The 25,835-nt window shown below is 39.7% G+C and overlaps 1 protein-coding gene and 1 long non-coding RNA gene across 6 annotated transcripts in view; one reads left to right on the top strand and one right to left on the bottom strand.

Moving 5' to 3' along the window:
- LIN52 (lin-52 DREAM MuvB core complex component) overlaps positions 1-25,835 on the bottom strand; it is a 73,008-nt gene that overhangs the window by 22,826 nt on the left and 24,347 nt on the right. For 2 of the 5 annotated variants that reach the window (XR_003927356.2, XM_030041815.2), the window contains one exon: positions 2,333-5,396. The exons of 1 other annotated variant lie outside the window; for it this stretch is intronic. Coding sequence is in view for 3 of the 4 variants with exons in the window: in XM_030041815.2 (XP_029897675.1) it covers positions 5,341-5,396 (56 nt within the window). In the remaining variant the exon portion in view is untranslated. Of the gene's footprint in view, positions 1-2,332; positions 5,397-13,160; positions 13,183-25,506; positions 25,653-25,835 lie in introns of those variants that run through there. 2 more of the 5 variants (XM_041128597.1, XM_030041795.2) reach the window with 2 other exon arrangements.
- Positions 11,488-16,658, top strand: LOC121233781. Its single transcript, XR_005933891.1, has 3 exons — positions 11,488-11,500; positions 12,174-12,178; positions 16,388-16,658. It is a non-coding gene; the product is annotated as an uncharacterized LOC121233781 (long non-coding RNA).

A 25,835-nucleotide genomic window follows, 5' to 3' on the forward strand; every position in this document is an offset into this window, starting at 1 on the left:
AAAAGGTCAAGTCTAAAAATCGGCAATTTCAGTGGATGATAAAGTCAAAACGTGAAGAGATCCTACCATGCTTAAAATCTAGCACAATCTAAATAAAAATGGCATTATTGCACATATTCTATGCGGAATGTGAATTGCACTCTATAGAAACTGGATCAGTCTGTAATTCTCTGGCCACTTGAGCTTTTTAAGTATCTTTATGCAGACTTCAAATGATTGGCCACAACTGACTTCAGGATTTTGCATTTCACATCCTCCTGAAAGAAGCTCAAAGCACTGATGTAAGGATAACACATCTCAAGAATAGCTTTGATTCCAAGAATCACAGTATTACATAAAACCAAAAGGATCCAGTCTTTTTTGTTTCCTTTTCCCTTTCCTTTTCCTTGATTTTCTTTTTCTCTCCTTTATTTCTTTTTTTTTTTCTTTTCTTGCCTTTTAAAAATACCAAGGTTCATCTCTTATCAGGGCAATGCATATTTGGCATTACACACAATACCTTTGAAAGTATGTGGCACACTGGCTGATGTATATGCTGGGAAGTAGGAACCACGGGTTTTGATATTTCTGTGATGGGAAGTTTTTACTATAGTGATTACAGGAATGTGTTTACAACATTGCATTTCTTGTTCTAATCACTTTCATTCAGTTCAGAGTTTGTTGGTCCATGGGAAGTTTTTGTCCAACTATGATTTTGCTGGGCTGAAGACACAGAGAGGACCTCCTGGAAAATTGTCTTTCAATGAATTATCGTTTTCTACTAAGGACTGAATATTTAATGACTTTTTAAAAAGTGTCAGTACAGAATGGCATATGAAAATGGGGGTACAACACTAAGAAGTGAGGATTATTTTCATGTTATATTAAGTCTGCATGCCATGTTCAGATAGTTCACTCAAAGATGTGATGCATTTCCCCACTACGAGTACCCTTGTTGCCTGGGGTTCTTCCTTAGGAGGAACTCAAGAGTAAATGTGAGGATGCCTGAAATGTCTCTATCAAGATGATACCTCTGGTGTTTTCAATGACTTCCCACTTTAGGAGAGCATATGTAACAGTCTGTGGATTTTCTGCAACAGTAATTTTCAAGTTGTCTTATTCTTTTGATTGCGTATGTCAAAAAATATTTATCAGTTTAGAAGTATTACAGAAATGTTTATGCAATGTTACTGAACTTGTGGTAGGATAGGAGTCCAAGATTTCAGACCATATGACAAAGATGTACTTTATCTTTTTTATGTACTGCATAGGCTGATGATGGAATTACCCAGTATCAATTCCTCAACATGAAATGGCTGGCATGACTGTCGTCATGATTTGGAAAAGGTGTTGTTTGCCTAAGACAAGTTAGTGTGGGTGAAGATGAAGTGGATGAGATCAGCTGCATGCACAGACTGCAAATATAAGTGATGATCCTGTTCTTAGAGATACTCAAAACAGGATTTAGCCCATGATGATGTGGGAGAAAATAGCAGAGGAACAAAATACAAGCTGTAATTAAGACTTACACGCCTCCACAGTATGCTCGCACTCTGAATGCTCTGCAATTTTGATTATGCCATCTTGGGCTGTAATAGACAAGACAATTGAACATTGCAAACGTAAGGAATGTGAACATAACCATGGAACCAAAAACATAGCAGGAGCTGAAAAATCATGAGTAGTGCACAGACACCAAAGAACAAAAAGCCCCAAACAACTGTTTCTGACAATAAAAGAAATGAAAGGTTCAAAATGGAATTATCAGGTAAGCAGGTTTAAAGCAAACAATGACTTCCGCCCAGTCCCACCGCCCTGCCTTTTTTTTTTTTTTTTTTTTTTTTTTAAACTTTTCTTTGCATAACTGAATTATGGAACTCGCTGTCCAGGGGCATTTTTAGAGGCCAGAAGTACAGACAGATTAGGACAAAGACAAATTTATGGAGGGTAAGGTCTGCTGTGGACCAGATTCAACTAAAACAGATTGCTGAATGCTGTGTAAGTTACCCTAAAGCAAAATCACTCTGTGTAAGCCTTTTGTTTATATCCTTCCCTATCCTTCTACAACTGTTTATAATCAAAGAGAAGATTACAGATAAGACGGGCTTGTGATTTGACTTGTAATAGCACCTTACATTTTTATGTAACATAAAAATCAGTAAAATAAACCACAATAAGGTTCAAACATTACCTCCAAGTTGCATTAGTCAATTTTCACCAATCTGTTATTTCTAGGTGACTTGTTGAGGGAAATACAAGGCAAAGTTGAGAACTGTGGGTTATAGCATTGGTCCAAAATTGTTAATTTCATAATGGCAAAACACTGACTTAAATGGAATATTATGCTCTTCAATTGCCAGTGCTACTAGACTTTTATTTTGATAATCATTAGCATAACAAACAAGAATTTTTTCTCAGCTGGATTAAACAACAAAGCATTTGATACTCCAAGACTGAAGTGAATAGCCTTTACAACTGAATATATGTAACACTGGCATTTAAAAGGAACTAAATACATATTGGGTTTATTTCCAAGAACCTCACAGTAACATTTAACATACCAACACATGAAAACACTTTATAAAACAATGCATTAGCTTGATTAATATTACCAAATCTTGATTTTCTTATATTCTTCATTCCCATCTTTAATTTATCAAAACTTTTTTTTTGTTTCAAAATACAGAAGGTTATTAGTAACAAATAGTCACCCAGATTTTCTTGTACAGATAGATACTGCAGGGATGTCAGGAAGGACATCACTGAAGGAAAAAAATTGGGTTCAAAAGGGTGTGAAAACCCTTAGTACCATTTGGATATTGCCAAATATTTATTTACTGATGGGAATGGAGCAGCCCTAGGCCAAACCCTGTGGTGGCATGCAGAAGTGTGAAGAAGAGCCTGAAGAAGAGTATTGCCTAGGTGGCTAAGCAAAAGCTTTTGCATCTCAGAGGGCTATTTTGGAAACCCAGACGAATCTCTGAACTTTGCATTTGTTTATTATCAAACCACAAAGCAGTAGCAGACAGATTACAATTCTCTGGCTAACACAAAAGTACATATAAATATTACCAATAAAAAAATACATCACTGACTCATCTCTACAGATGACAAGTACAAAGCCAATAAATATCACAACTCTAAAGCATACATTACTGACTGCCCTAGAGAAGATAAGTATTGCAGAAGGTAAAAGGGTTTTTTTGTTTGGTTGGTTCTTTAACACATATATGTTACTAAAAACTACCTAAAGTTCGAAATTCCTTACTGAACATATCAGAAAATATACATATACTTCCATGCCAGGCTTTCATATCTTCTCCTACATTCCTCCTTTCAGATCTCAATTCCTTAATGTGTTGGACCAACAAACCTCTATAAAATGCACAAACTTGTATTGGTGATACAGACGAAGTATCCCATTATGTCATATATGTGTATATATATTATATATATAGTATACAAACTTAAAATTGCATTCAAAATGTGTAATATAATACCTCAAGCTACATCAACATCAGTTTGTACCAGCAGGTTTTTTCTGTCTCTGAATTATCGCTTTCAGCTTCTCTTCACATTCATCTGTCTTAACTCTCATATTCTCAAGGGATGGAGTTCCTGTCAAGCTCAGCCCTGCATAAACTGTGAAGTACAGAAATAAATCCATTAAGTTTAAGATCAGACTCCTGACATTCCTAAATATTCAGTATTTGTGCAGGGTCTTTCCAGCATGTGGGATTTAACTGCTTAAACTTAGTTAACAGGAGCTGTCCAAAACGAGCCTAGTTCTGACTGGTAATAACCAAGACCACAGACTGCAAACCAAAAGGCCACCAGCATTTTAGTAAAAATTCAGATAAGTCTATTTGATTAAAAGATCTCCTCCTCTATTGAACATGCACCTGAAAAGAGTCTCCTCTCTCTGCAAAGACAGAAAAAGACAACGCTCTAGGGACAGCCTGTTACATGTACTATTTCCAAGTAATTTCTCCTCTCACATGTGACTTCAGCCTGGGAAACGACAAGTTTTGAAAAGCCTGCATGCTAAAAAAGCCATTTCTAAATAGAGAAAAAAACCCTGCCCTTCAAACAATGTTTCAATATTATGTTGTACCCTAAAAAGAACATATTTACTGATGCTTAAAATGTTGTTTTCTAGGAAAAGGAAAGAGGATGAAATGAAAAAAATTCTTCTCTTAAATAAAATAAGAAGTCTGAACATGCTTCTTACCTCTTCTCAGGGGTGAACATGCAGCAGTGCATTAACAGAAGGAAAAGGCATTAAACTGTAAGATGAATAAAGCCCAAAACTGTGCTGAAAGAGACCAGGTCACAGAAAATTCTGTCTTAAAAATTCTGGTTTTGTAGGGGAAGAAAATTTTGAGGTTGCTGTTTTGTAAGTAATTAAAAATACCACAAAATGTTATTTTCAGAAATGTTAAGATTCTGTAAAAGCAGACCATCCTCGCAACGTGGCTAACAATCCTGTTGCCCCTTCTTGGGGTGCTAACTGAAAATATTACCACCTTTCAACTTGATAACTTTCTTCAGTTTCTAGCTCTGTAAGAAGCTGAGAATTGCAGTGGACTGACAAAGCTGCTTCTTTGTGTACTGGCCGAAGTTTCTGTAGGGGTATTTTGCTTCATGATACAGTAACACCTCTTACTCCCTATGGTCTGTCAGTCTCAATTTCACTAGAGAACCGTTCAGAGTGAGATGAAGCTCCTGGTACACCAAAGGTCTGGAGGTCCTCCTTGGAGTACCAGACATGCTTCTCTGAAGGCAGTGAGTAACTGGAATCTAATGCACAGACTGCACTCAGCTTTTACACTAACAGCATATGCTCCTGCTGAACCAGTGCTATTGGTCAATCCGCACTCCAAACTCTGCTCAAATCTTTTAGCACAGAAGTTGCACATAGGAAATCAATGCATCTAAGACAAAAGACACACAAAAAAGTCAATGCCTCATGATGCGCACTGGCCAGTGTCAGATTTGCTGTGTACTTCAAACTGGTGCTGCCACTGAGAGCAACTGAATAAGGACACTATGGTTGTTCACTTCGAATAGCTGATTAAAACAGGTAACTGTCACAGCACGTCAGGGCCGAGTCCTCCTGTTGGACACCTTATGGTCAGATGAAGTCCGAATTCCAACAGAACCAATTGCAATCCTTATGACCTGTGTATGCAGTATGTCTCCCCAGTAAAGAGATGAGCTGTGGAAGCAAAAAGAGATGTTTGCTTCTGAAGGTCGAGAGCAAGAGCTTTGTACTTTTTAGAAGTTCTGGGGTTCATCTGGATCCGCAGTACATAAAATGATCTAGTTGGGGTATTTTTGTCCAAACTCCAGATGTGGCAGCTACTTTTTGGGTTTCTCTAGGATGTTCAGGAATTTCCCTCGAGTCATTTCTCTAGCTGAAATCACAAGGGAGAAAAAAGAGATTAATATTTTTTAAAAAGCCAAGAAACCCAAACAATTGTATAATTTACAGATTTTAAGCATAGGATAAGAAATTAATTCTGTTTTGTTCTTATACCAACAGTGAGTAAGGCTTATTTTATTTATATTTTTAAGTGGAAAATAAATAAAACTGCATTCCATCTTGAATTCCTGATATCCTAGAAATGCAGGCAGGGCCTGGAATCTTCTAAACTCAGCAATAATTCCCACAGGCTGTCTCATTACATACAATCTATGCTTTCTATTCCTAGTGCGTTATGCTCTCGCAGCATCTCCTTTTCTCTGTACTATCCATCTCCGAATGGTGTAATCCAGATCTCCACCACTCTATCTCAGAGCAATTGTTCTGGAATGTTATAATCCGTCACAGATTATGGAACTCTCTCTTTCTCCATTTCAGGATTATTGGTCCCTGGATGCTATGATCTTCAACAGAAATTAGACAGCATTTTCTCTCTCTCAGCAGTGTCAGTCCCTGGATGCTGTAATATAATGGGGTTTATATTCCTTCAATGCAGTTCATCTATGGATGGTGTAATAAAGTAAAGTTTATAGAGCTTTGGTCTTCTCTCTCTCTCTGCATTGTCAGTCCTTCGATGTTTAATACAGCAAGGCAAGGTTTATATGTCTCTCTCTCACTCTTGGCACCATCAATCTCTGGTAGCTGTATTACAGCAGGGTTTACACAGCCACTTTTCTGCACGAGACATTTCTGACTTGTGAGCCCATAAGCTCACAAACTGGCAGAGCAGCCTTAATACTATCTTTGTCTTGCAATAACAATACAATGCATCAAAGACAACACGATTAGCGATTGAGTCCTGGAGAATGACAATCTTCCCACCAGTGCTTCCCTTCACTTCTTTTAAATAAAGGTGTAAGCTTTGTGCTGGACTGACAGGCATCAAAACATGGAGGTTTTTATTCACAGGATTGATGAAAGCATGTGTGTTTCCCACAGCTAGCCTAGAGAGACTCTGGAAGGAGATGGGAATTCATTTTCTGTTTTATCCATTCAATTGCTGACCTCTCTACTGAGAGGAACAACAGAAATGACAATTAGCATAAAAACTGGAGGTGGGCTTGTTGCTGATGTTGGGTTTTCCTTTGGTATTACTGAATATCTGTTAGAATAGAACTAAAATGTAATAAAAATGGTCTGCTTAAAATACTCAGTACGTACCCTCAGGTAAAGACATTTTGTTATTCTTTACCTAAAGGTTACAATTTGTGCCTTAAAGCCTCTTCTTTAAATTATTACATTTTAATTTGTCTACCCAAAATTGTACCACAAGGTATTGTAATCAACAAGATCCCTGTAAAACAATTAGTGGTAGTATGAACTGTTTGGTACATACTGATATTCATAGGCTGCAAAGTCCACTGCTGTGAGTGGAACATGCCTCAGACTGGCTGGAGATTCAAGCAGATCACTGCATTATTTGCTTGGTGCATGCCTGCAGCTGTGAGCTATATCATCCGGGATCCATTCCCAACTCTGCTTCTGATTCACAGCATGAACTACCACAAAAGTACTGGTTTGTACTTTTACTTTTCCATCTGCAAGATAGCTTGTATCTTTTAAGTGCTATTTGAACACAAATAGAAGGTGCTGCAGAAGGGCAGAGTGGATTGTTATTTTGTCCAGAACTAAGTTGTTATGCACAAAGAACATGATTAAATAAAAATGCAAGTTTTTAAAAATTTCAGCTAGGAATAGATTTTCAGCACCAGTTGTTTGACACTTCCCTGCCTTGCACCATCAACAGTGCATGGTTTTAAAATGCTCTTAACAGAGAAAGCACAAAGCCAAACTGTAGTTGATAAGAGTGGAAAGTTTTCCAGAGTCCCATATAGGAGATATACGAATGCATGACAATTCTGTTCCCCCAATGGGGGCTGCACCCTATAAATCAGGCAGAGAGCATAGACTCCTTCTGCGCGCTGAGTGAAATTACTGTGGGTTGGGGGTTGCTCCAGAGCACGTGCCCTCCTGTTCACTTGTCATCGGAGATGTTAACATTTCTGATTAATTCACAGACCTCTCATTTTATTCTTCATTCCTTTATCCTTGCTATCCTGTTCTGCTGCAGCTTAAAGATTCTTACCGACCTGCTACAATAATCACCGCCCGCTTCCCCCCCCCAACCTGGTGAAATTGTTTAGTGATGCCAACCGCGCTTTTAATTTGCAAGACATCAGACACAGAGGTAATTTATACCAACATCTGTTCATTTCTGACTTCTGAAACAAACTCGCACATGCTGCTACAAAATCCCATTAGGAGCAGGAGACAGCCTTCTGCTATTCTGTATTCCTCTTCTCCTCACATACTCAGGCTTGCATCGGGTTTATATTTAAAGATATCATGCCAAACTGAAAAAAAAGGACCTCATATCTTTGTATATGTATGAAAATGGCCAGGAAATAACATCCTCGTATCACAAAAAAATCACAGCCAAACTAAGGGCAAGTTTCCACAAACATAACAATCTTGTTTCCTTTGCTTCAGCTGCTTCTCTTATCTGCCCAAGAACCACAGTTCAATGTATTCCCAGTAAACACAGGCCAAATATATATTACATGGTACTGCGTTCAAACGTCTTGGCTACTCCTTCCCCTTTGTTCCTCTTTAATCTGCACTGGAGTATGATTTGAGCTTGGGTTTTGCACAGAAAAGCCTCTAATATTAAACTGACTCCTCTACCCCGTATTGCTTCTGATAAATGAATTCTTAATAATGGGAATATCATTTCCAGTGGGGCCTTTTGGACCTTGCTGGAGTGAGGGAAGAGCTTGTGAACGAAGAAATCATCACCCACATTCTAAATATGATTGCAGTCTAAGAGAGATGGTAAAACCTGCCTTAAGCAACCACCCAAGGGACCAGCAGAAGCCAGTTGCGTAGTAGATAGAGGTGGATTTTTTAATTAAAAGGTTGGACAAAACTCTAGTGAAAACCTTGGGGATTTTTTCTTTCAAATGGTTGCTTAAACCACGGTCTTCAAGTGAAGACACGGCTTGAGTGCAGGTTTCATTGTACCAGCAAACAGACACTACAGAGGCTGTGCAGTATGAAAGAGAAATATGAATCTCCATGTCAAGTGACGATTTACAACCTTGCCTACGCTGTGCTTCTACTACAATAGAAAAATCAACAATGGATATGATCGCAATAGCTTGGATACAAATTAACCTCACCTACTAGAGAGGAGGAAGAGGATACCGAAGACCGTAGAAAAAACACTTTAAGATGTTAACAGCACTGGTTACAATGGAAGTTGAGTTCTTGAACAGTATCTTTCAGAGAAATGTATTGAAAAATGGTATCAGGCTGTTATAATTAACAGAGAATGCTGTACTGTACGAATTAAGTTTGCTGCCTGGCAAAATCTGCCAAGCAGATCTCAAGAACAGGTATTGGGTAGGAAAGGCTGGGGCTGAAAGAAGGAGACATTTCTACTTGACAGGGAGTAGAATAAGGTTTAATATAATCTCCTCTTTAGAACTTCAATCCCTCAATCCCGCATTTAGCCTTGTTGCCTGGGGCTCCTTTTCTACTACGATTGTCCCCAAGCTGCCTCTCCACAGTAAATTTTGTGGTTGCTGGTTGAAAAGATTCAGTAGTACAGATTGATTTCCTACAAGTGAGGAGATGAGGGATTACCAAAAGCAGTCCTGGTTAACAAGATTGGGTGCAGAATCTCTTGCTAGAGCAGCCCACTCTGCCAGTGCTTTGCATCCTTTCACTATGACATATGGGTTTCATTACACAAAGATTTTCCTGATTTCAACTTGGAGGCGATTACATTGGAAACTCAGAGCTATCTTTACATCTGTAGCAATTTAAAGGTTAAGTAACTTTTAATCAAATGACAAAGACTCATAATGTTTTTTCCTCGATTGAAAAAGAAAACTGCTGTTCCGGATAGTCCTTCCGGTGACAATTTAATTAGAAAAAAACACTGCCCTGGAGATTGGGATCCAGCCTGATTGCTCCCCATAAAAAGCCTTCTCACACATAGGACAGCACAGGACATACTGTGTCATAAGGTCTGGATAGCCAGGAAATAATGGAAGGATTTACTGCTATAAAATCAGCAACGAAAACAGTGATTTACACTTATATAAGCAACTTTCATCCAGGAGAATCCCTAAGAAACATACATATGTACACGCTTTTTTAACATAATATACACTTAAATGCAAAAGTGCAACACACTTGGTAATAAAGTCTATGCAAAAGATGTACGTGACAAACTGTATTTATCATACATTTATCATGATCATTATACCTTCTGCTGCTTACTACTTCTGGGCTTACCTAAAAATCTCGAAACAAAGCCTGTGAGCATCTTCAGATCACAAATATTTTAAAATGAAGTCACCTGCTAAAGAAGCGCTTCTCTGCCTCTCCCCCAGATGTACAACTTACAAGACAAATTTGACTGTGCTCTTCCTCTGACCTGAAAATTGTAGCCGTGTTGAAATGTGAAGGCCTTGCTACTTAAAAAACCTGGAAATACAATTAATGCCCTGTGAACAGAACATGTTTTTAGCCCTGAAATGTCTTGTAGTATCACACTTTGAATGCTACATTCTTGACTACAAAAAGGTTCTTTTAGGCACTGTCATACTTTGTTAGCTTATCAGTTATTCCTCCCATTCAGTTGTATTTATGGTAACTAAAGAACTTGTTTTTCAACATGGAAGGATTCCTTTAAAGTACTAATCATGCACTCTCAAGCTACTGCTGTGTCTTAGGACTACACAGAAAACAAAACTAAAAGGGTTTATTTCTGACGAACTATCAGTGGAAATTACCAGTTCAGGGCAAAGAACATGAACTGCAGAGAGACAGCAGAACACTCCTCTGGTTTTTAACCCCTCAATCACAAGGGTCTGTTGCATCAGAAATTACTTCTTTTGTCCTGAGACACAATGTTAGGATAAGAAGACACAACCATTCTTTTTCTTAGTTGGTAGGACATAAAAAAGACCTAGAGGAATCTGCCTGTGAGTAACCGTGGGAGTCTTGTTTGAGCGGACTTGTGAAAGCCAATGGCAAAGCCACATCTTTTGGCTGGGGTCAACTAGTATTGCATTTGGAAGGGGAATAGAAAAAATCAGTCGCAGGGGTGGGGGGAGTGAAGACAAAAAGGCAATCTAAAACCAGCAAAAATATTTAAGATTGATGTTATTACTAAACAGCCCTCAAAGAAAAAAGAGGCTTATGTCAGGCAAGACCAACAGAATATTACTACCCAGCCTGAACTTCTATCAGACAGAGATATCTGTATGAACCACTTTCTATCTTGAGACCAGACCCCCAAAAGCCTACCACCACCTGGATGCTTGCTGGCACCATCTCACTCCTCTTCCTTCATAAAAAGAGCTCCAATTACTCTGCTAACTACATACTTCCCTAATATAATTGTCTAATGAACTGCTACTTGATGACTGTGGGCCTTTGACAAATACTTATCAGTGAAAGCTACACCAAGCCCAATTTCATAAAGAGCTGGAACTGCCATCTCAGGAGAGCAGTGGTTAGCGAAAGCAGTGTCAGTCACCTTTAGTGAAGGTAGAACTGGCATGTACAGTACTCAGACCTGTGCTTCAGGAACTGTTACATTTACACTGAAGACCAGCGTAATCATCTAGCACTCCTGAAACACATTTTTCAGGTAAGAAGACAGAATCAGCATAAACCTCCAGGTGGAATAAGCTTGCATTACTGTGGCATCTTTCAATAATCAATATCAAAGCACTTGCAAAGTTTATCAAGATTCACAATATTCTTGAGACATACAGTGATTTAATTCCCATCTTACAGATGGGGTCACAGCCTCAGTAAGGAGTGATGTACAGATGTATACTAAAGGAGTCAGCAACCGTGCTAGAATTCAGGCTCTGAAAGATGAGCTCTGTCAAGTCTTGCTGCAGCATTTTAAAATATTACCACCACCCTTGGTACAAAGCATCACTGTCCTTCCCTTGGTGAATGAGACAGCAGAATCTGCCCTTACTTCAGCTGTAGTTCAGTCTGGCATGACTTGTTTTGAAATGCCAAAGAAGGTGGAGGCTTGCACAAAGCCAGGCTGTGAATCAGAACAGGTGAGGCACATGGACCGCTCCTCCCAGTATGCTATGAAAACAGTAATCTCTGACAGAGAAGTGGTAAACAGCTGAGACTGATAAACTTTTAAACCACTGAAACAGTTTAGTGAGTGTTAGCTAGAGCCTTCAGAATGGTTATCAAATACCCAATGCGGTCCTGAATCATGAAATCCTCATATGACCTCTTTCCACCTTGTTTTTCTCCACCCATACTAGTGGTGTTTTATTGTATACCTGATAAGAGATCTCAGAGATCCTAGGATTATCCAGACTGGTGATAACAGATCTGCTGCAGATTAAGATATCCTCAAAAATGTCATTGTTGCTATCAGTAAATACTAAAACTGTATCAGCTCTAAAAAACAATCAAGATTCCTTCTCTGCAGAATAATTTACCTTGTTCTCCTAATCAGACTTCCCTAACTTGCAAGGCAGTACCATTCTGTTTGCACTAAATTGCAAACAATGATGTTCACAGAGCTTCGAATGCAAAAACTACAAACAGTATTTATTCACATACAGATGGACAAAGCCAGTCAATGAAAACAGTCAAAGCAAGGGGCAATGACATCCCTGCCAAAGCCCAGGGAGCTACTAAACTTACGTTCCAGGTCACGTATTAAGATGTGCAGATATTTTCTCCTGAGTGATCCCCATATTAAAGGAAACTCCTACAGTACTTCCCACTTCTAGGAGCTGCCTGCAGCCAACATCCTGTGGGGCCAAAGACCTGATCCCTTTGACCCCCAAAGCAGGGAAAGAGTTACATCTTCTCTCTGCGAAGCCAATAAAAACCTCTCTTGATTATAATTTAGATAAGAGCCACTGGATTGAATAATAATGTCTGAAACTCCCCTGGCTGTTTCACCTTGAGACGTCCATCACTGGGTTAAACATGATGCTAATTGCATTTGGATTGATTAATTTCTCTCACTCCTGTCTATTCGAATAATGCTTAACAAAATAATCACAGCACCCAGAGCCAAATCTTCTCCGTCAAAGGAATGAAGCCATCAGAACCAGCAGAGATGAAAGAAATGAAGATGACCCGTAATTACTGCTACGGTGATATCATTACCATATTATAGAAAATGAGTGTACGGCGGGGGAGCGGGGGCTGCGATTATTATTTATTTTTTAATGGAACCTCACATCCCAAGAATACAGATCTGACACAGTGGAGCATACAGAAATACAGAACTAAAAAATTATTGTGCATTAAATTGCAAAATACAGTGAACACTGGGACTGTAGATACATTGAGCGTCTTGTACTGTGAGCTGCTATTTATTCACTTCACTATTTTTTCATTGCAACAATGCTTCGTATATGACTAGCACAGAGATCTAAGATGCCTACCTTCCCCAAAAGATTCTCAGGTATCTGCAACAGAACTCACCCATAACCCTGATGCTAAAGCCATTCTCCTTTAATATCATTACAAGTCTTACTTTGAATGTTGGCATTCAGATTTTTAAACCACAGGACCCAACTTGATGCTCAAAGAAAAGCTAGCATGCAAGAAATTTTTATTCTTAAACGCTGATTCCTATCTGAAGGCAGTTATAAATTCCATCACCAGCCGCAGTAGATCACTTTCAACCATTCATTATGCTGGTTCTGTAAAGATATCAAATGAATCAAGTCTGGAAGAATTTAAACTAGGACTTGGAAAACAAACAAACAAACAAAAAAAACCCAAAAAAACAAACCAAAACCACAACCCTAACATCCAAATGGAAGGCCTTCTGCTCCTTTTATTCTCCAAAATACACTCCCAAAGCCCCTCTCATTTGAGAAACAAATAGCTTGGCAATTGTATAAGATCTTCAGACACCTGTGCACTGCAATTCTAATTGTGGTTTATACAGTTCACTTCTCTCAGTGCTGCTTATGTCTGCCCCCTAGTCTCAGACCGAAGACAAAAAACCCCCGCACAACTAGCAGCTTAAAATATTTATTCTGGAATAAAGCCAAGGTCAAATACACAAAAAAATTTCACACGCCAAAAATGTCAAGACCTAAGACCAAGCGCTGACTCATGAAGCTAATTAAACACAGAAAAATGATGTTCAAGTATTTTATAAGGCTTAAAGAAATAAATTCAAGTTATGCTTCTAATATTAAAAGCAATATGAAAGGCAATGTTACATCAAAGTTGAGGATATTTTCAAGTATACCTGAAAGGGACTTCACTAGCGTAAGTTACCACTGGAACAGCTACAGCTTGGGAGAGCTTTGACCACCAAATCCCACAGATGTTGGAGGCAAATAGCAGGATAGAAATGGGGCATGTTTTAACAAGAAACACTCTAAAAGTTTCTACCTGCTTGTACCAAAAGGAAAATAATCTCTTCCTGGCTTCCCAACCCCTGCAGCAGACCAAGAGTTCTTGATGATTTATGTTTTCTCACCACAGTATCTCAAAGAGGAATCTTCTTTATCAAGCAACGTGGAGAAACGAGATCAAAACTGTTTGCTCAAGAACTCTTGAGCATAAAACACGTGAAAAAGCTAGGCGGAGAGGTCTGCACTGAATATACGCATGCAGCCAGGTATGAAAGGTTTCTGGCAGTGAACGGACCCTTCCCAGAAGGCATGCAGGCAGAAGCACTGCCCAAGCTCCCACAAAACAGTGCACCATGATGTGGTGCCCCTGCCTACGCTGGGGAGCAAGTATTTACCATTTGGGAGCAAAGCAGGTGAACCTTGTAAGTAACCATTTTTTCAAGTTTTATCAGTGGCCAGGGCACACAGGCCATGGCAAAATCTGAGCCCAGGAGCCAATAGGAACAAAGGGATTAAGAGTTATTAGGAGTAGAGAGAATTACATATTTACAGTACAGTTACTGAAAAATAATCGTGTAATGATTATGTAAGTCCCTATACTTCTTTTTGGCTAATAATGTTGGGATACAAGCTGTATGGTTATGCAAGCCAGGGCACACAAATCCAATCAGAAGACATCAAGGCATGTTTACAGGGAGGCTTGCAGCTCTGGTTCAAGAACAGTACAGCTTCCTTGACCTCTAAAAGGCAGAAACAAGCCCCTGTCAGTAGGTTAGCTAATGGCTTGAGCTGTGAAGCAGAACTGAATTTTTAAGTTTAACTTCTGTCAACAAGCTTCATGGGAAGAGATATCTGAATGAAAGAAGCTCATACTTTGGTAGTCTGTATTTATTTGTCCAGAGGTATGTCTTTAAAAAGCAGACTAAATTTTTAAAATGCTTTCTAATCCCAAGATTCCTTATTGAAACATTTTTCCATGTAGATGACTGCAGCCCTTGACACAACAATGAATTATCAATATTGGAGGTCTCTATGAAAAGAAGATTCACGCTTTTTATGACTGAACAATATTATTTGATTTACACATTAAGTAAACCAAGATTCCTTTTGCCATTAGTACAACTATACAACATATTAAATTACATAGAGGACTTCCATAATTTCCAAAAATCCAAGCAAAAAGTCTGTATAAGCAAATACAAGTAAATGATTGAAATCTCAGTGTTCCAAGGCCAATGGCTCAACCTTAGTTAAACCAGAATTACAGAAGAGCAGCAATATGCAGTTTGTGGGCTGCAGAAGAAAACCTTCACAATTGCCTCCATCATTTTATTCTTTTCTCCACATGAATCAAAGGCACTTTCTTTAATGACTACCCTTATCCCGATCTTCATCCTTCCCAGTATATTCACTGCTTGCTTTAGTCCAGCTTTTTCAGTTATAATACTGACTAGTTTCATGCACTCTGTCCGCCACAATCCTCTTCTCCTGGCAACAATGCCCTGAGCTGAGGAATATCTGAAAGTCCAGAAGAGGGTTCAGGGAATTCAAAACCATCTTTACCAACTCCAAGTTGGTCACAAAACATCCGAGGAAATGCACTGATTTAGAAATGTTACAGTTTTTACAGCATCCAAATGCTACTAGAGTCAAGTTCAAATGAATAGAGAAAAAATGTGTATTTGGAAGAGTTAAAAATCACGGGAAAATTGTTGTTACTCACAGAAACTATTGCTAGTTTTAATCTGACCTACTTGGTAACAAAATTGTAATACCACTTAGGGCTGTTTGGAACAGATATTAAAATATAAACAATGCAGGCTCTGCTACAATAATTACAATCTAGCTGTTAATGAGCTCAAAGGCAACTAGGTAAGGCCCAGTTGTAAAAGCAGATGTAGAAGATGCACCCAAAAATAAACCCTCCCAGACCCATGAAGAAATGTGAGAACATTTTTCATAAACACCCTCACACTTCTAGTAGCCATGGGTTTTGAAGAAAAGCTTAAAGACATGATTCAAATACAAGAAATACAGAGGTATCGGAGTCTGCAGATATCTCCTGAGAGCAATGGTCAGAAGTGTTTTGGGTTTGTGTGGTGGGGTTTTGGTAGTGGGGAAGGGACCGCAGGGGTGGCTCCTGTGAGAAGCTGCTAGAAGCTTCCCTGGCTCCAAGTCGGACCTGCCTCTGGCCAAGGCCGAGCCCATCAGTGACAGTGGCAGTGCCTCTGGGAGAACAGATTTAAGAAGGGAAACCTGCAGCAGAGAGGGGAATGGGATGTGAGAGAAACACCTATGCCGACACCAAGGTCAGTGAAGAAGGAAGTGAGGAGGCGCACCGGAGGAGGGGATGCCCCTGCAGCCCGTGGTGAGACAGAAGGCTGTCCCCCCCCAGCCCATGGAGGGGAGCAGGGGAGCAGATGCCCACCTGCAGCCTGTGGAGGACCCCACGCCGGAGCAGATGGATGCCCCTGAAGATGGCCGTCACTCCATGGGAAAACCCACGCTGGAGCAGTCTGTGCCTGAAGGACTGCAGCCCATGGAAAGGACCCATGCTGCAGCAGTTTGTGAAGAACTTCAGCCTGTGGGAAGAACCCACATTGGAGAATTTCATGGAGGACTGTCTCCCGTGGGAGGGACCCCATGCTGGAGCAGGGGAAGAGTGTGAGGAGTCCTGCGCCTGAGGTGGAAGAAGCAGCGGAGACAACGTGTGACAAAGTGACCTCAACCCCCATTCCCCGTCTCCCTGCGCCACTGACGGGAGGAGGTAGAGAAAATTGGGAGTAAAGTTGAGCCTGGGAAGAAGGGAGGGGTGGGGGAAGGTGTTTTAAGATTTGGGTTTATTTCTCATTAACCTGCTCTGATTTGATTGGTAACAAATTAAACTGATTTTGGTTTTTTTTCCCCAAGTTGAGTCTGTTTTGCCCGTGACCACAATTGGTGAGTGATCCCACTCTGTCCTTGTCTCAACCCACGAGCCTTTCATTATATTTTCTCCTCCCCATCCCACTGGGCGGAAGGAGTGAGCGAGCGGCCTCATGGTGCTTTGTTGCTGGCTGGGCTTAAACTGTGACAAGAAGAAACTCCAGTTTCTTGAAACCCAGAAGTAAAGCATACTAGTCAACTGTCATTCCTAAAAAAAACCAAGCAAAACCAAACCAACATTATTCTTTGCTCCAGAAGCTCTACTGAGAGCAGCCCAGTAAGCTTTGGTACTCTTTTGCTTCCAAAAATCTCTTCATGTTTATTCCTAGTCCATGCATACCACTGGTCTGAGGCCACGTCTACCATTACTTTCTTCTCTTATGAAAGCTGAATACAGTGACATAGCTATCTTTTAATGAGCAGACTAGTGTTCTTCATCCATCACTGGAAACAAGGAAAAGAGACACTGCAGCAAAGCAGATGGTAAACCATCTACAAGACAGCTCAGAAAGTAAAGCACAAGGTGGTGATGGCCATGAGGAGTCTCCATAGATTTACTGACTGGTGAGATTGCTCTGAGTGTTGAGGGGCATTGAAGAAACTTTGGAAGCCAGGAGAACCCAGAAGACTCCATGATCCAGTGATAATGAGACTATCAGACACTATTTGGAGGTAGAAAGGCACAACAGAGTAGAAGAGGTATAAGTAAAAAGAGGATATAAGGGAAAAGTGACGAGTGAAAACAATTTAATCTACAATAAGAGAACAGATCAAATGATAAGCTATACAGTACAATACCATATAAGGAAAATTGTACAGAATCAGAGAATCATTCAGGTTTGAAAGGACCTTGGCAGGTCTCCAGTCAACCTTCTGTTCAGAACAGACAGGCTGCTCAGGGCTTTAGCCAGTCAAGTCTTAAAAATATCCATGGATTGAGACGGCACAATCTCTCTTGGCAATCCTTCCAATACTTGACTGCTCTGTACTGAAAAAGTTTTCTCTTTAATCCAGTCAGAAATCTTCTTGCTTCAATTTATGACCGTTGTCTCTTGTCCTCCCACCATGCAGCACCGTGCAGAGCCTGACTTCATCTTCTTAACAACCTCTTCACAGGTACTAGGCAGGCAGCTATCAGGTCCCTGTGAAGTCACCTCTTCTCCATGCTGAACAAGCCCCATTCCCTCAGCCTCTCTTCACAGGGCAAGTGCTCCAGCCCCCTGATCGTCTTTGTGGCCCTCCACTGAACTCTCTCCAGTTTACCAATGTCTTCCTCATGCTGGTGAATGGAGGACACCACTGGATGTGGCATTGCAGATGCAGTCTAATGACTGCTGAGTAGAGGTGGACAACCAGCTCCCTTGAACTATGGGCCATGCTCCTATCAACAGATGTATATGCAATCCTACATTCCTTTCCCAAATATTACCTACTTGCTACATTCCTGTTCAACACTGTCTCCTAGTCTTTAACCCTCCACCTAGCCACTGCTTTGCTTACTGTTCCAGGAAATCCAAGGACCATATTCAAGAGTCAGTGCATTTCGTGTCCTGAGACAGTGGAGGAACTGTTTACTCCTCCAAGTTTTATATGCATACATTACTAAACAGAAATTGTAAGCATTTTTTTTAAATTAACATGCTCTCTATTTTCAAGTAAGCCAGGTACTAGGCATGCAAATCTTGAGGCAACCCAGAGAACTATCTGTTGAAAACCGAATGACAGCTTGGCCTGCTACTCAGAAACATCCATCACCCAGCCCTTTTCTGTTGGGATTTGTGTTGAATGACGTCTTCTGCAGGTTAACAATTAGTTTTTAGCATAAGAGTCCTGTGTCATCGTCGTCATCTCCCCAGGAGAGAGAAACAGGCTGAGTGATTTTTAGATTATATGCTCTGATAAGACAGAGGCTCCTGACTCCCTGTGTGCTTGTGCCATGCAGGCCACCTGCTCTACAGAGCTGCCACGGGGGACATCCTCAAAAAGGTTTAATAATAATGTTCTCTCTAGAGATGTAACTCAGAGTATGCTCTGAATTTACATTCTATATCACTGACTAAAATCTCGCATATAAAATCCAATCAATAGATAGGATCTAAGACTAGTCACTAAAAAAGATTGTAGAAATATTATTTCCTAATAAACAAGAATTTGTCAGGTCTGTAGTCACAAAACCTGTAAATTAACACAGGAATTGATAGAGCAGGGCAGATCAGTGATCCACCCAGTCAGGTATCCTGTCTGACCGCACCCAATATCAGAAGCATCACAGGAAAAAGAAAAAAAAAAAAGCAAGGAACCCCATTATGAAGACATATGGAATGATAGTCTCTGAAAGATTCCTCCTCTTCCTAAGTGCTTGTTTTACATCCTGAAGCAGTTGATATTTCCTACTTCATTTTAGATTTTTATTCTGCTCTAACTAGAAATGTTCTCATCATCCATTTAATTGCCTGATTCCTTTTCAATAGCTGCTAAGTACTTCGTCTGAAAAAAAAAAAAAAAAAAATCCCAGTGTGGCAGAAAGTTCCACATCAAATTATTCATTGCGTAAAAAGCATTCCTTTTTGCTACTTTTAATCTGACTGGCTTCCATTACTTTTTTCTGAATTCCCCCCCCTCTTATTCTTGTCAGGGTTGGGAGTCAATAGGAATTTTCAATTTATCTTCTCAATTGTAGAGATGTAAAATAACAACTGCGCTACCTTTCAAAATCAAAGAGATCCACTTTTTTTTCTCCACATTCTCATGAAGAAATCTCTTGATTTATAAGCAGCTCTCTAGAAGTGAATGGTGTATTTCACACTATCTTGAAATTATTCCTACCAAAAGACTGCCTGAAGTGACAGAGTATTTGAAGTTACAGAAGAGAGAATGAGACTTACTTCCTTTCTGGGAAAAGATTATGAAACCTTACACAGAAGTATAGGTTGTAAAGTGCAAACAATTATTAAAGTCAAGCAGAAGAGGTGGGAAACAGCACAATAATTTGCTGTGTCTTGAAGATTCACTCAAGCCTGAAGACATACAGGGGTAGAGCAATCCACTCTGCTTCACCATGCTGGGGACTGTGTTTCTACCTGGCTGTTCTGGACCATCCCAGGAGCTCAGAAGGCTTGAGGGGTACATGCAAAACATGGTTAAATGCTGCCACATTCACCAACTGCACACAAAGCCCAATTACTTTGTGTAACTACATTCTCCGGCAAGTTCAGATAGATTTGTCACAAAAATTCTGCCAAACAGCAAGTTTTTAGTTCAGAAGCATCAAAATCCTATAAAAAAGCCCAACATACAGAATATCAGAACAACTTAGCATAACTATTCTTATCAGTCCAAGTATAAAGAGCTATCAAGTGAAGTTGGCCCAAGTACAGATCCTTGTGTCACCGCCTTCTATCCAACTCAACTTACGGCAATTATTTTGAAACCTACTCTCTCTACAAACATACCAAAGTGACAAACCTTTGTAAGGAAAAAAACTACATCAGTGTAGTTTAACTAAAACTTTGTGATTACAAATGCATATGAAGATCATACTTAATTCGTTAACTTTCTCAGACTTACCTAACCAGAAGTAACAGCAAATTACAATTACTTTACAACTTCTTGAAAAAAAGATTTTGCTATTTACATACATGACATAAAACATTTAGAGATATTATGGCCCTTCAAGCAGCCTGCAATTTATACAGAAAGTGAAGGTCCAGAGAACAAATTTTACTCTACTCTCTCCCTTCTATTTTATAATAGAAGAAAAAGCAAGGCTGTGACTAATTGTGGCCATGTTTGAACTTCATGTATGTCCTCTTCTGTTTCTGATAATAGTTCTGAACGATATTATTTTGGGGTCAGAAAGCATTATCTCAAATACAACAAGAGTTGTGTTACTTACAGGTAAAGTTTTCTTTGATAGATAAAATTATTGAGCTAGAATGACAGCATGGCCCAGCAGACAGCACTTTAGCCTGCAAATGGAAACCCGGTTTCTAATCCTGATGCAGTCAATCCTGCTATGCGACTTCTCCATCCATCCTTCAGGTTCCCCTACCCATGAATTGGTATATATCTTTCTCTGTCAAGTTCCAAGATTGAGGGAATAGAATTATTAGGAAACAAGGAAATCTCATATTAATCTCATCAACAGTGCTTTAGATCCAAGGCTTAGATCCATGCCAACTAAATTAAGGTTCCAGACTGGGGTGTCCAAGTTGAGCACCTCATATAAATCTACAGAAAGATATAAATGCCTCCAAAACAGCAGTTCAGCTTATTTAAGATCTGACTGCACATACATCTATTGCTGATTTGGAGGGTCTAGGTAGGTGTCAAAAGGTAACAGCTGCAGACACTGGTCCCAAACGTCAGGCATACCTTTTGTGGTATTTTCTAGAACTGCTTTCTTAAGCAGTTGGTCAAGAGAGACTTGAACGCTCCTGCAGAAGACTGTTTTTATGTCATCAGAGCCCTTCAAGGAATACTCCACAAAGTTTATTTCACATGTATCTGCTGTTAGGACATGTAATGCCAAAGCAGAGGAAGCCAACATGTTCAACAAAGTGTCAACAAAAAGAGAAAAACAGCCAGGATGCTAGCTTGACAAATACCTTTAAATAAATAGCTAGCTAGCAATGCTGATATACATCTTGAATAATTATTCTGATGCCTTGAAGTTCTTGTTGTTGATCAAGTACCCCCTCTGCTACATGATGTACTAACACAGGACAAGTTATTTCTGCCCTAAGGAGCTTAAGAGAGACACTATATAAATACAGACAGACAATAGAGGTATACAGTTAAATGAGCCAACACTGAAAAGTATCATACTCACAACACATCACCTTAACAGTTACCAAGATTTCTATACATATTGTACAGCAGGTGGAAGGAGGATGAGTTAGCTCCCTGGATGTTTACAGAGTATGCCTCCAAAGTGTGCAGGGAAACCAGTTTTTTTGCAGAAAACACAGCAATGTCTCAGTAATTTGCATTCTTCACAGACTAGAACTGTCTGTTGTCTTTCTGTTACTGCATGAAGTATATTAGATAAAGCACCAAAAAAACCCATGAAGAGAAAGAAAAGTGGTTTGATACAATAACAAAGTGTGTGGAAAAACATATGGAGATCTTGATCGCAGTCAAAATGATGAGCTCATCTTTGTGAGTGGAGCAACATTTGTTAAGATCAGAGTAAAAGATTCTGGAAAAGGTGTAATATTGTAAGAACTTGGATAAGAGCTGTGTGCATAGACAGGAAGGGTTTTATTCCATAGATGATATATAGAAAAATGGAAGAAGATTTAGATTATAGCTTGGATGCCTGGACTTACTGGAGAGTCAAGCATTATACTTGGTCACAAAGCTAAATGGGGGACAGAACAGCAGCAGTGTTACCTGTCTACCCTCTCAAAAGAGGGGTCACAGACAATTTGTTTGGAATAGGAGGAGGAAAGAGTAAAAAGCTCCAGTTTCCACATCTGCTCAGGTCCTCAGATATAAAGGAAACAAAGGGGTTGGTAGAAGGCATTTTTAATCCCATACGTTCTAGAAAGATAGCAATGTTCGTTAGCTCCCAGTGTGGTCTAAATACTCTGAAATGTGTATGTTACTAATTTGTAATCACAATACAGAATAATATATAAACAATACGAGGCAAACAAAGCCACGCTACATAGTTCTGACATGGGCGTTCATGCTAACTCCACATGATAGTTGTGTTTCATGTACATAAATTTTATCATTTCTTTCAAATTATTTGGCTGCTCAGAAGTAATAAAACACTACCTTCCATGAGTACAGTAATGCTTGTACATTGATACAATGTTTCTGTATCATACAGAAATTATATTAAACAGCATATTTACTGAAAAGAAAGAATAAAGATAAATACAGAAAAGACGGGAAACAAAGTACTACACAACTGACATTCTTTTCATGCATAGTAAAGATTTTTTACTTCTCAGCTTTGTTGCAATACCCAGTTACCATTTGAATCATTACACTACATCTACATCCCACTGTCCTCATTATTTAATTAGAAGGTAAGTGATACCAACTCTAAATATCATCAATCTTTCCTCCTTCCAGTGACCCACATGCAAAGGGCCTACAAACTCCTACTGTCACCAGCCTAAGAAATGCCCTTCACTAGGACAGATGCTGCCACTGGCTTGAAGAACTTGTGCTGTCTCTGGGAATCCAGCAGCAGGTCTGAGCTAGTGAGTGCTGCAGGACTACTCAAAAGGATGAGTGTTTAACATTGCCTTTGGTGCTGAGCTTATTGAAAGATCACTGCTTATTTGCCCACATGACACAAATACCAAGAAGACTGGAAGACAAGCAGATGGACAGACAAACGACGAAAGTCAGGAAAGAAAAGACTACTAATAGGGCTTGCCCAAATGCTACATGTTTAAAGGAATACTTTGAAATCCTGAAAATGGATTTTGTTGCAGGGTGCAGCACGCCAGCCTTAAAGTCCTTTCTTGTTAATCCATGGATGTGTTGGCTTTTGTTTTACACACTAGGCAGGGGGCACTCAAAATCCTCATTAGGAATTGATCTGCAGCTATGCATCAGAGAAAAGGGAAGAGTACAGCCTGTAGGATTTCAGATTTCAGTTAAGGCACTGCTTAGCAAGAAGAAAGAGCAGTGGGTACATTTTCAATGCCATCTGCTGGATAAGATGGACAACTTTAATAAAGGTGAGGAAACCACCGTTTTCCATCTATCACCATCAACATATACCAACAGTTCCCTCCTCTTCATACTTTACCTAAACAGAGATCAAAATTGAAGTTGTCTTAATAAGCACATGTTATTCCCCACACTCTGCCAATGTATCCAACCAAGCAAATAAGCCAATAGTTATGAAAACGTTTGGATGCATAAAAATGACTGCATGTTACTCCTGCTGAGAATTCAGGGGTTCTGACAGTGGAAAATATCTTAAATTAGATTTGATGAGAAGAGCCTGATGCCTAGGTTGCAAAATGTATTTCTGCACTGGGCCCATCTTGTCTCTGATCCTAGAACAGCTAATACCTCTTTCTGAAGACAGCAATGAAAAAGTCACAAGACAAGAAGATTTTTTCCCCTTCCTGAAGAGTATTTTTCCCATTGGAAAGACCGACAACCAGCAGTGTTCACTCAGCTAAAGGAGTAGAAACCAACTTGTATGTCACAATAAAATGGAACAGACCACTACTCTGAAGAGACAGGTAACTTCTATTGCTAAGGAAGTCCAACACAGAAAATATCCTAGAATTTGAGGACAGGTATTTATTAATACAGACTGAATAAAAGGTCAGCTTGATCTTGAAGATGAAGAACAAATTTCTGACTTTTGTGAATTATGACTTATGTTCTGGTCATTCAAATTGCAAACCTTCATTAAATGTCTCAACTGTTTGCAGAAACCACTGACGCTCCAGATATCTATAACTTCTCATAAAGGACATATGGACACATTCCTCTTGTGATAGCGTAACCAAAGAACTTCTGGAGACTCTGGTGGAATGACCCTCTTGGTCTACCATGTCATTTAGACAGCTTATTGGGTCACCTGGATTCAGTAAAAAAGAGGGATAGACATGAAATGGGGTCTGGCATGAGCCTGATATAATTCATATAAGAGATGCAGCAACAGATTGCACTCCCAAGTCCTCAAATATGAAAATCGTACTTGCTGACGTGAAAAAACAACAATTGTTAATAAACAGATCTTCTGCTCCTCAACACTCCATATGGCAGTCTGATGGATTAAACACCAGCAGAGTGTTGATCACTCCAAAAGCTCATATTGAGATGATCTGGAAAATCTGTCTATCTACAATTTACGAATTCTGGTTAATTTAATTAAAATGCTGCATCACTAAGTGCCTTAATATGTGGAAAGCCATAAGCTTGTGAGGTTCCTGGCACATGCCTGCTTTCAGAAGAAGCTACAGAACAACTAGCAAGAGTATCCTTTTTAATTCGGGATACACAAAGGAAGACTCCTGAGCTAGAAAATCAGTCTAAGTTTACACGTAGGGAGAAGAGAGCAGAAAAATCTCCAAAGCAGGCAGAGGGACAGCTGATACTGTAAGGCTAAGGATGCCAGTAGCATGAGAGAAACAACGACATAGGCTGTCAAGGTGCTGGTGACTTCTTTGAAAGGGGCCAGCCAAGGTAAAAGGAAACTAGATGAGTTATAAATAGTTAGCAAACTGAAAAATGGAGAGAGAGGGGTGGGGTTCAGGAGAGGAACGGTCCCTTTGCAAGGGGACAAAGGCCAGGAAATCCCAGGGGAGAAGGAGCCCATGATCAACACCCTTGGCCAAAGGTAAACCCAATGCTGTAATCTACCTTTACCAAGGGAGGCTTGAGATCTGGCTTCTTAAATTGAGACAGGCTACAGCACATACACAGTCAATTACTGCAATTTAGCTAAGGGGTGGTACCTGTTCATTTTCAATTTGGTGCCAACACCATGAAAGAGAATCCTTGAGGCTGAGCCAGCTTAGAAAATTTTTTCCTTGCTAGAAGCATGGCTGGATGAAAGAATACTGATATTCCCAGCCCAAAAACCCTCTGACAAAAGACAGGTGAGTAAACTGCTGGGATGTGGAAGGAGATGATAGTTTGGGAAACAGATGGAAAACCTTTTCCATGTCTGCAGCAGCTCTGAGTCAATGGAAGCCAAGACATTCCCGGTACACTCATTAGTGTCCCTGAAATGGACCCATGTATATTAATACTTTTCTAACACTTAATATCTACTTTTGTTCTTCCTAAACCAAAGATAATGATGCTGGGTTCAGTTCTTGGCAGCTGAAGCTGAGGATGCAGCATCAAGGGTTTTCCAGTCATGACTGCTAAAATTTGAGAGGAGTCTGAAAAGAGGAAAGTGATGTTATCAGGGAGACATCATGGAAGAATAGACAGAAGTCCCCATGTTACTACTGTCTCAGTCCACTATAACTCAGCAAAACATAAATCCTTTTTTTCCTCTTTGCATTCTCAAAACTATCTAGAGTAAAGAGAAAAATTTCTAGAAGGAAGGAACAGCAATTTTC

Source organism: Aquila chrysaetos, chromosome 2 (genome assembly GCF_900496995.4).
Source record: "Aquila chrysaetos chrysaetos chromosome 2, bAquChr1.4, whole genome shotgun sequence".
In the NCBI taxonomy this organism is placed as follows: Eukaryota; Metazoa; Chordata; class Aves; order Accipitriformes; family Accipitridae; genus Aquila; species Aquila chrysaetos.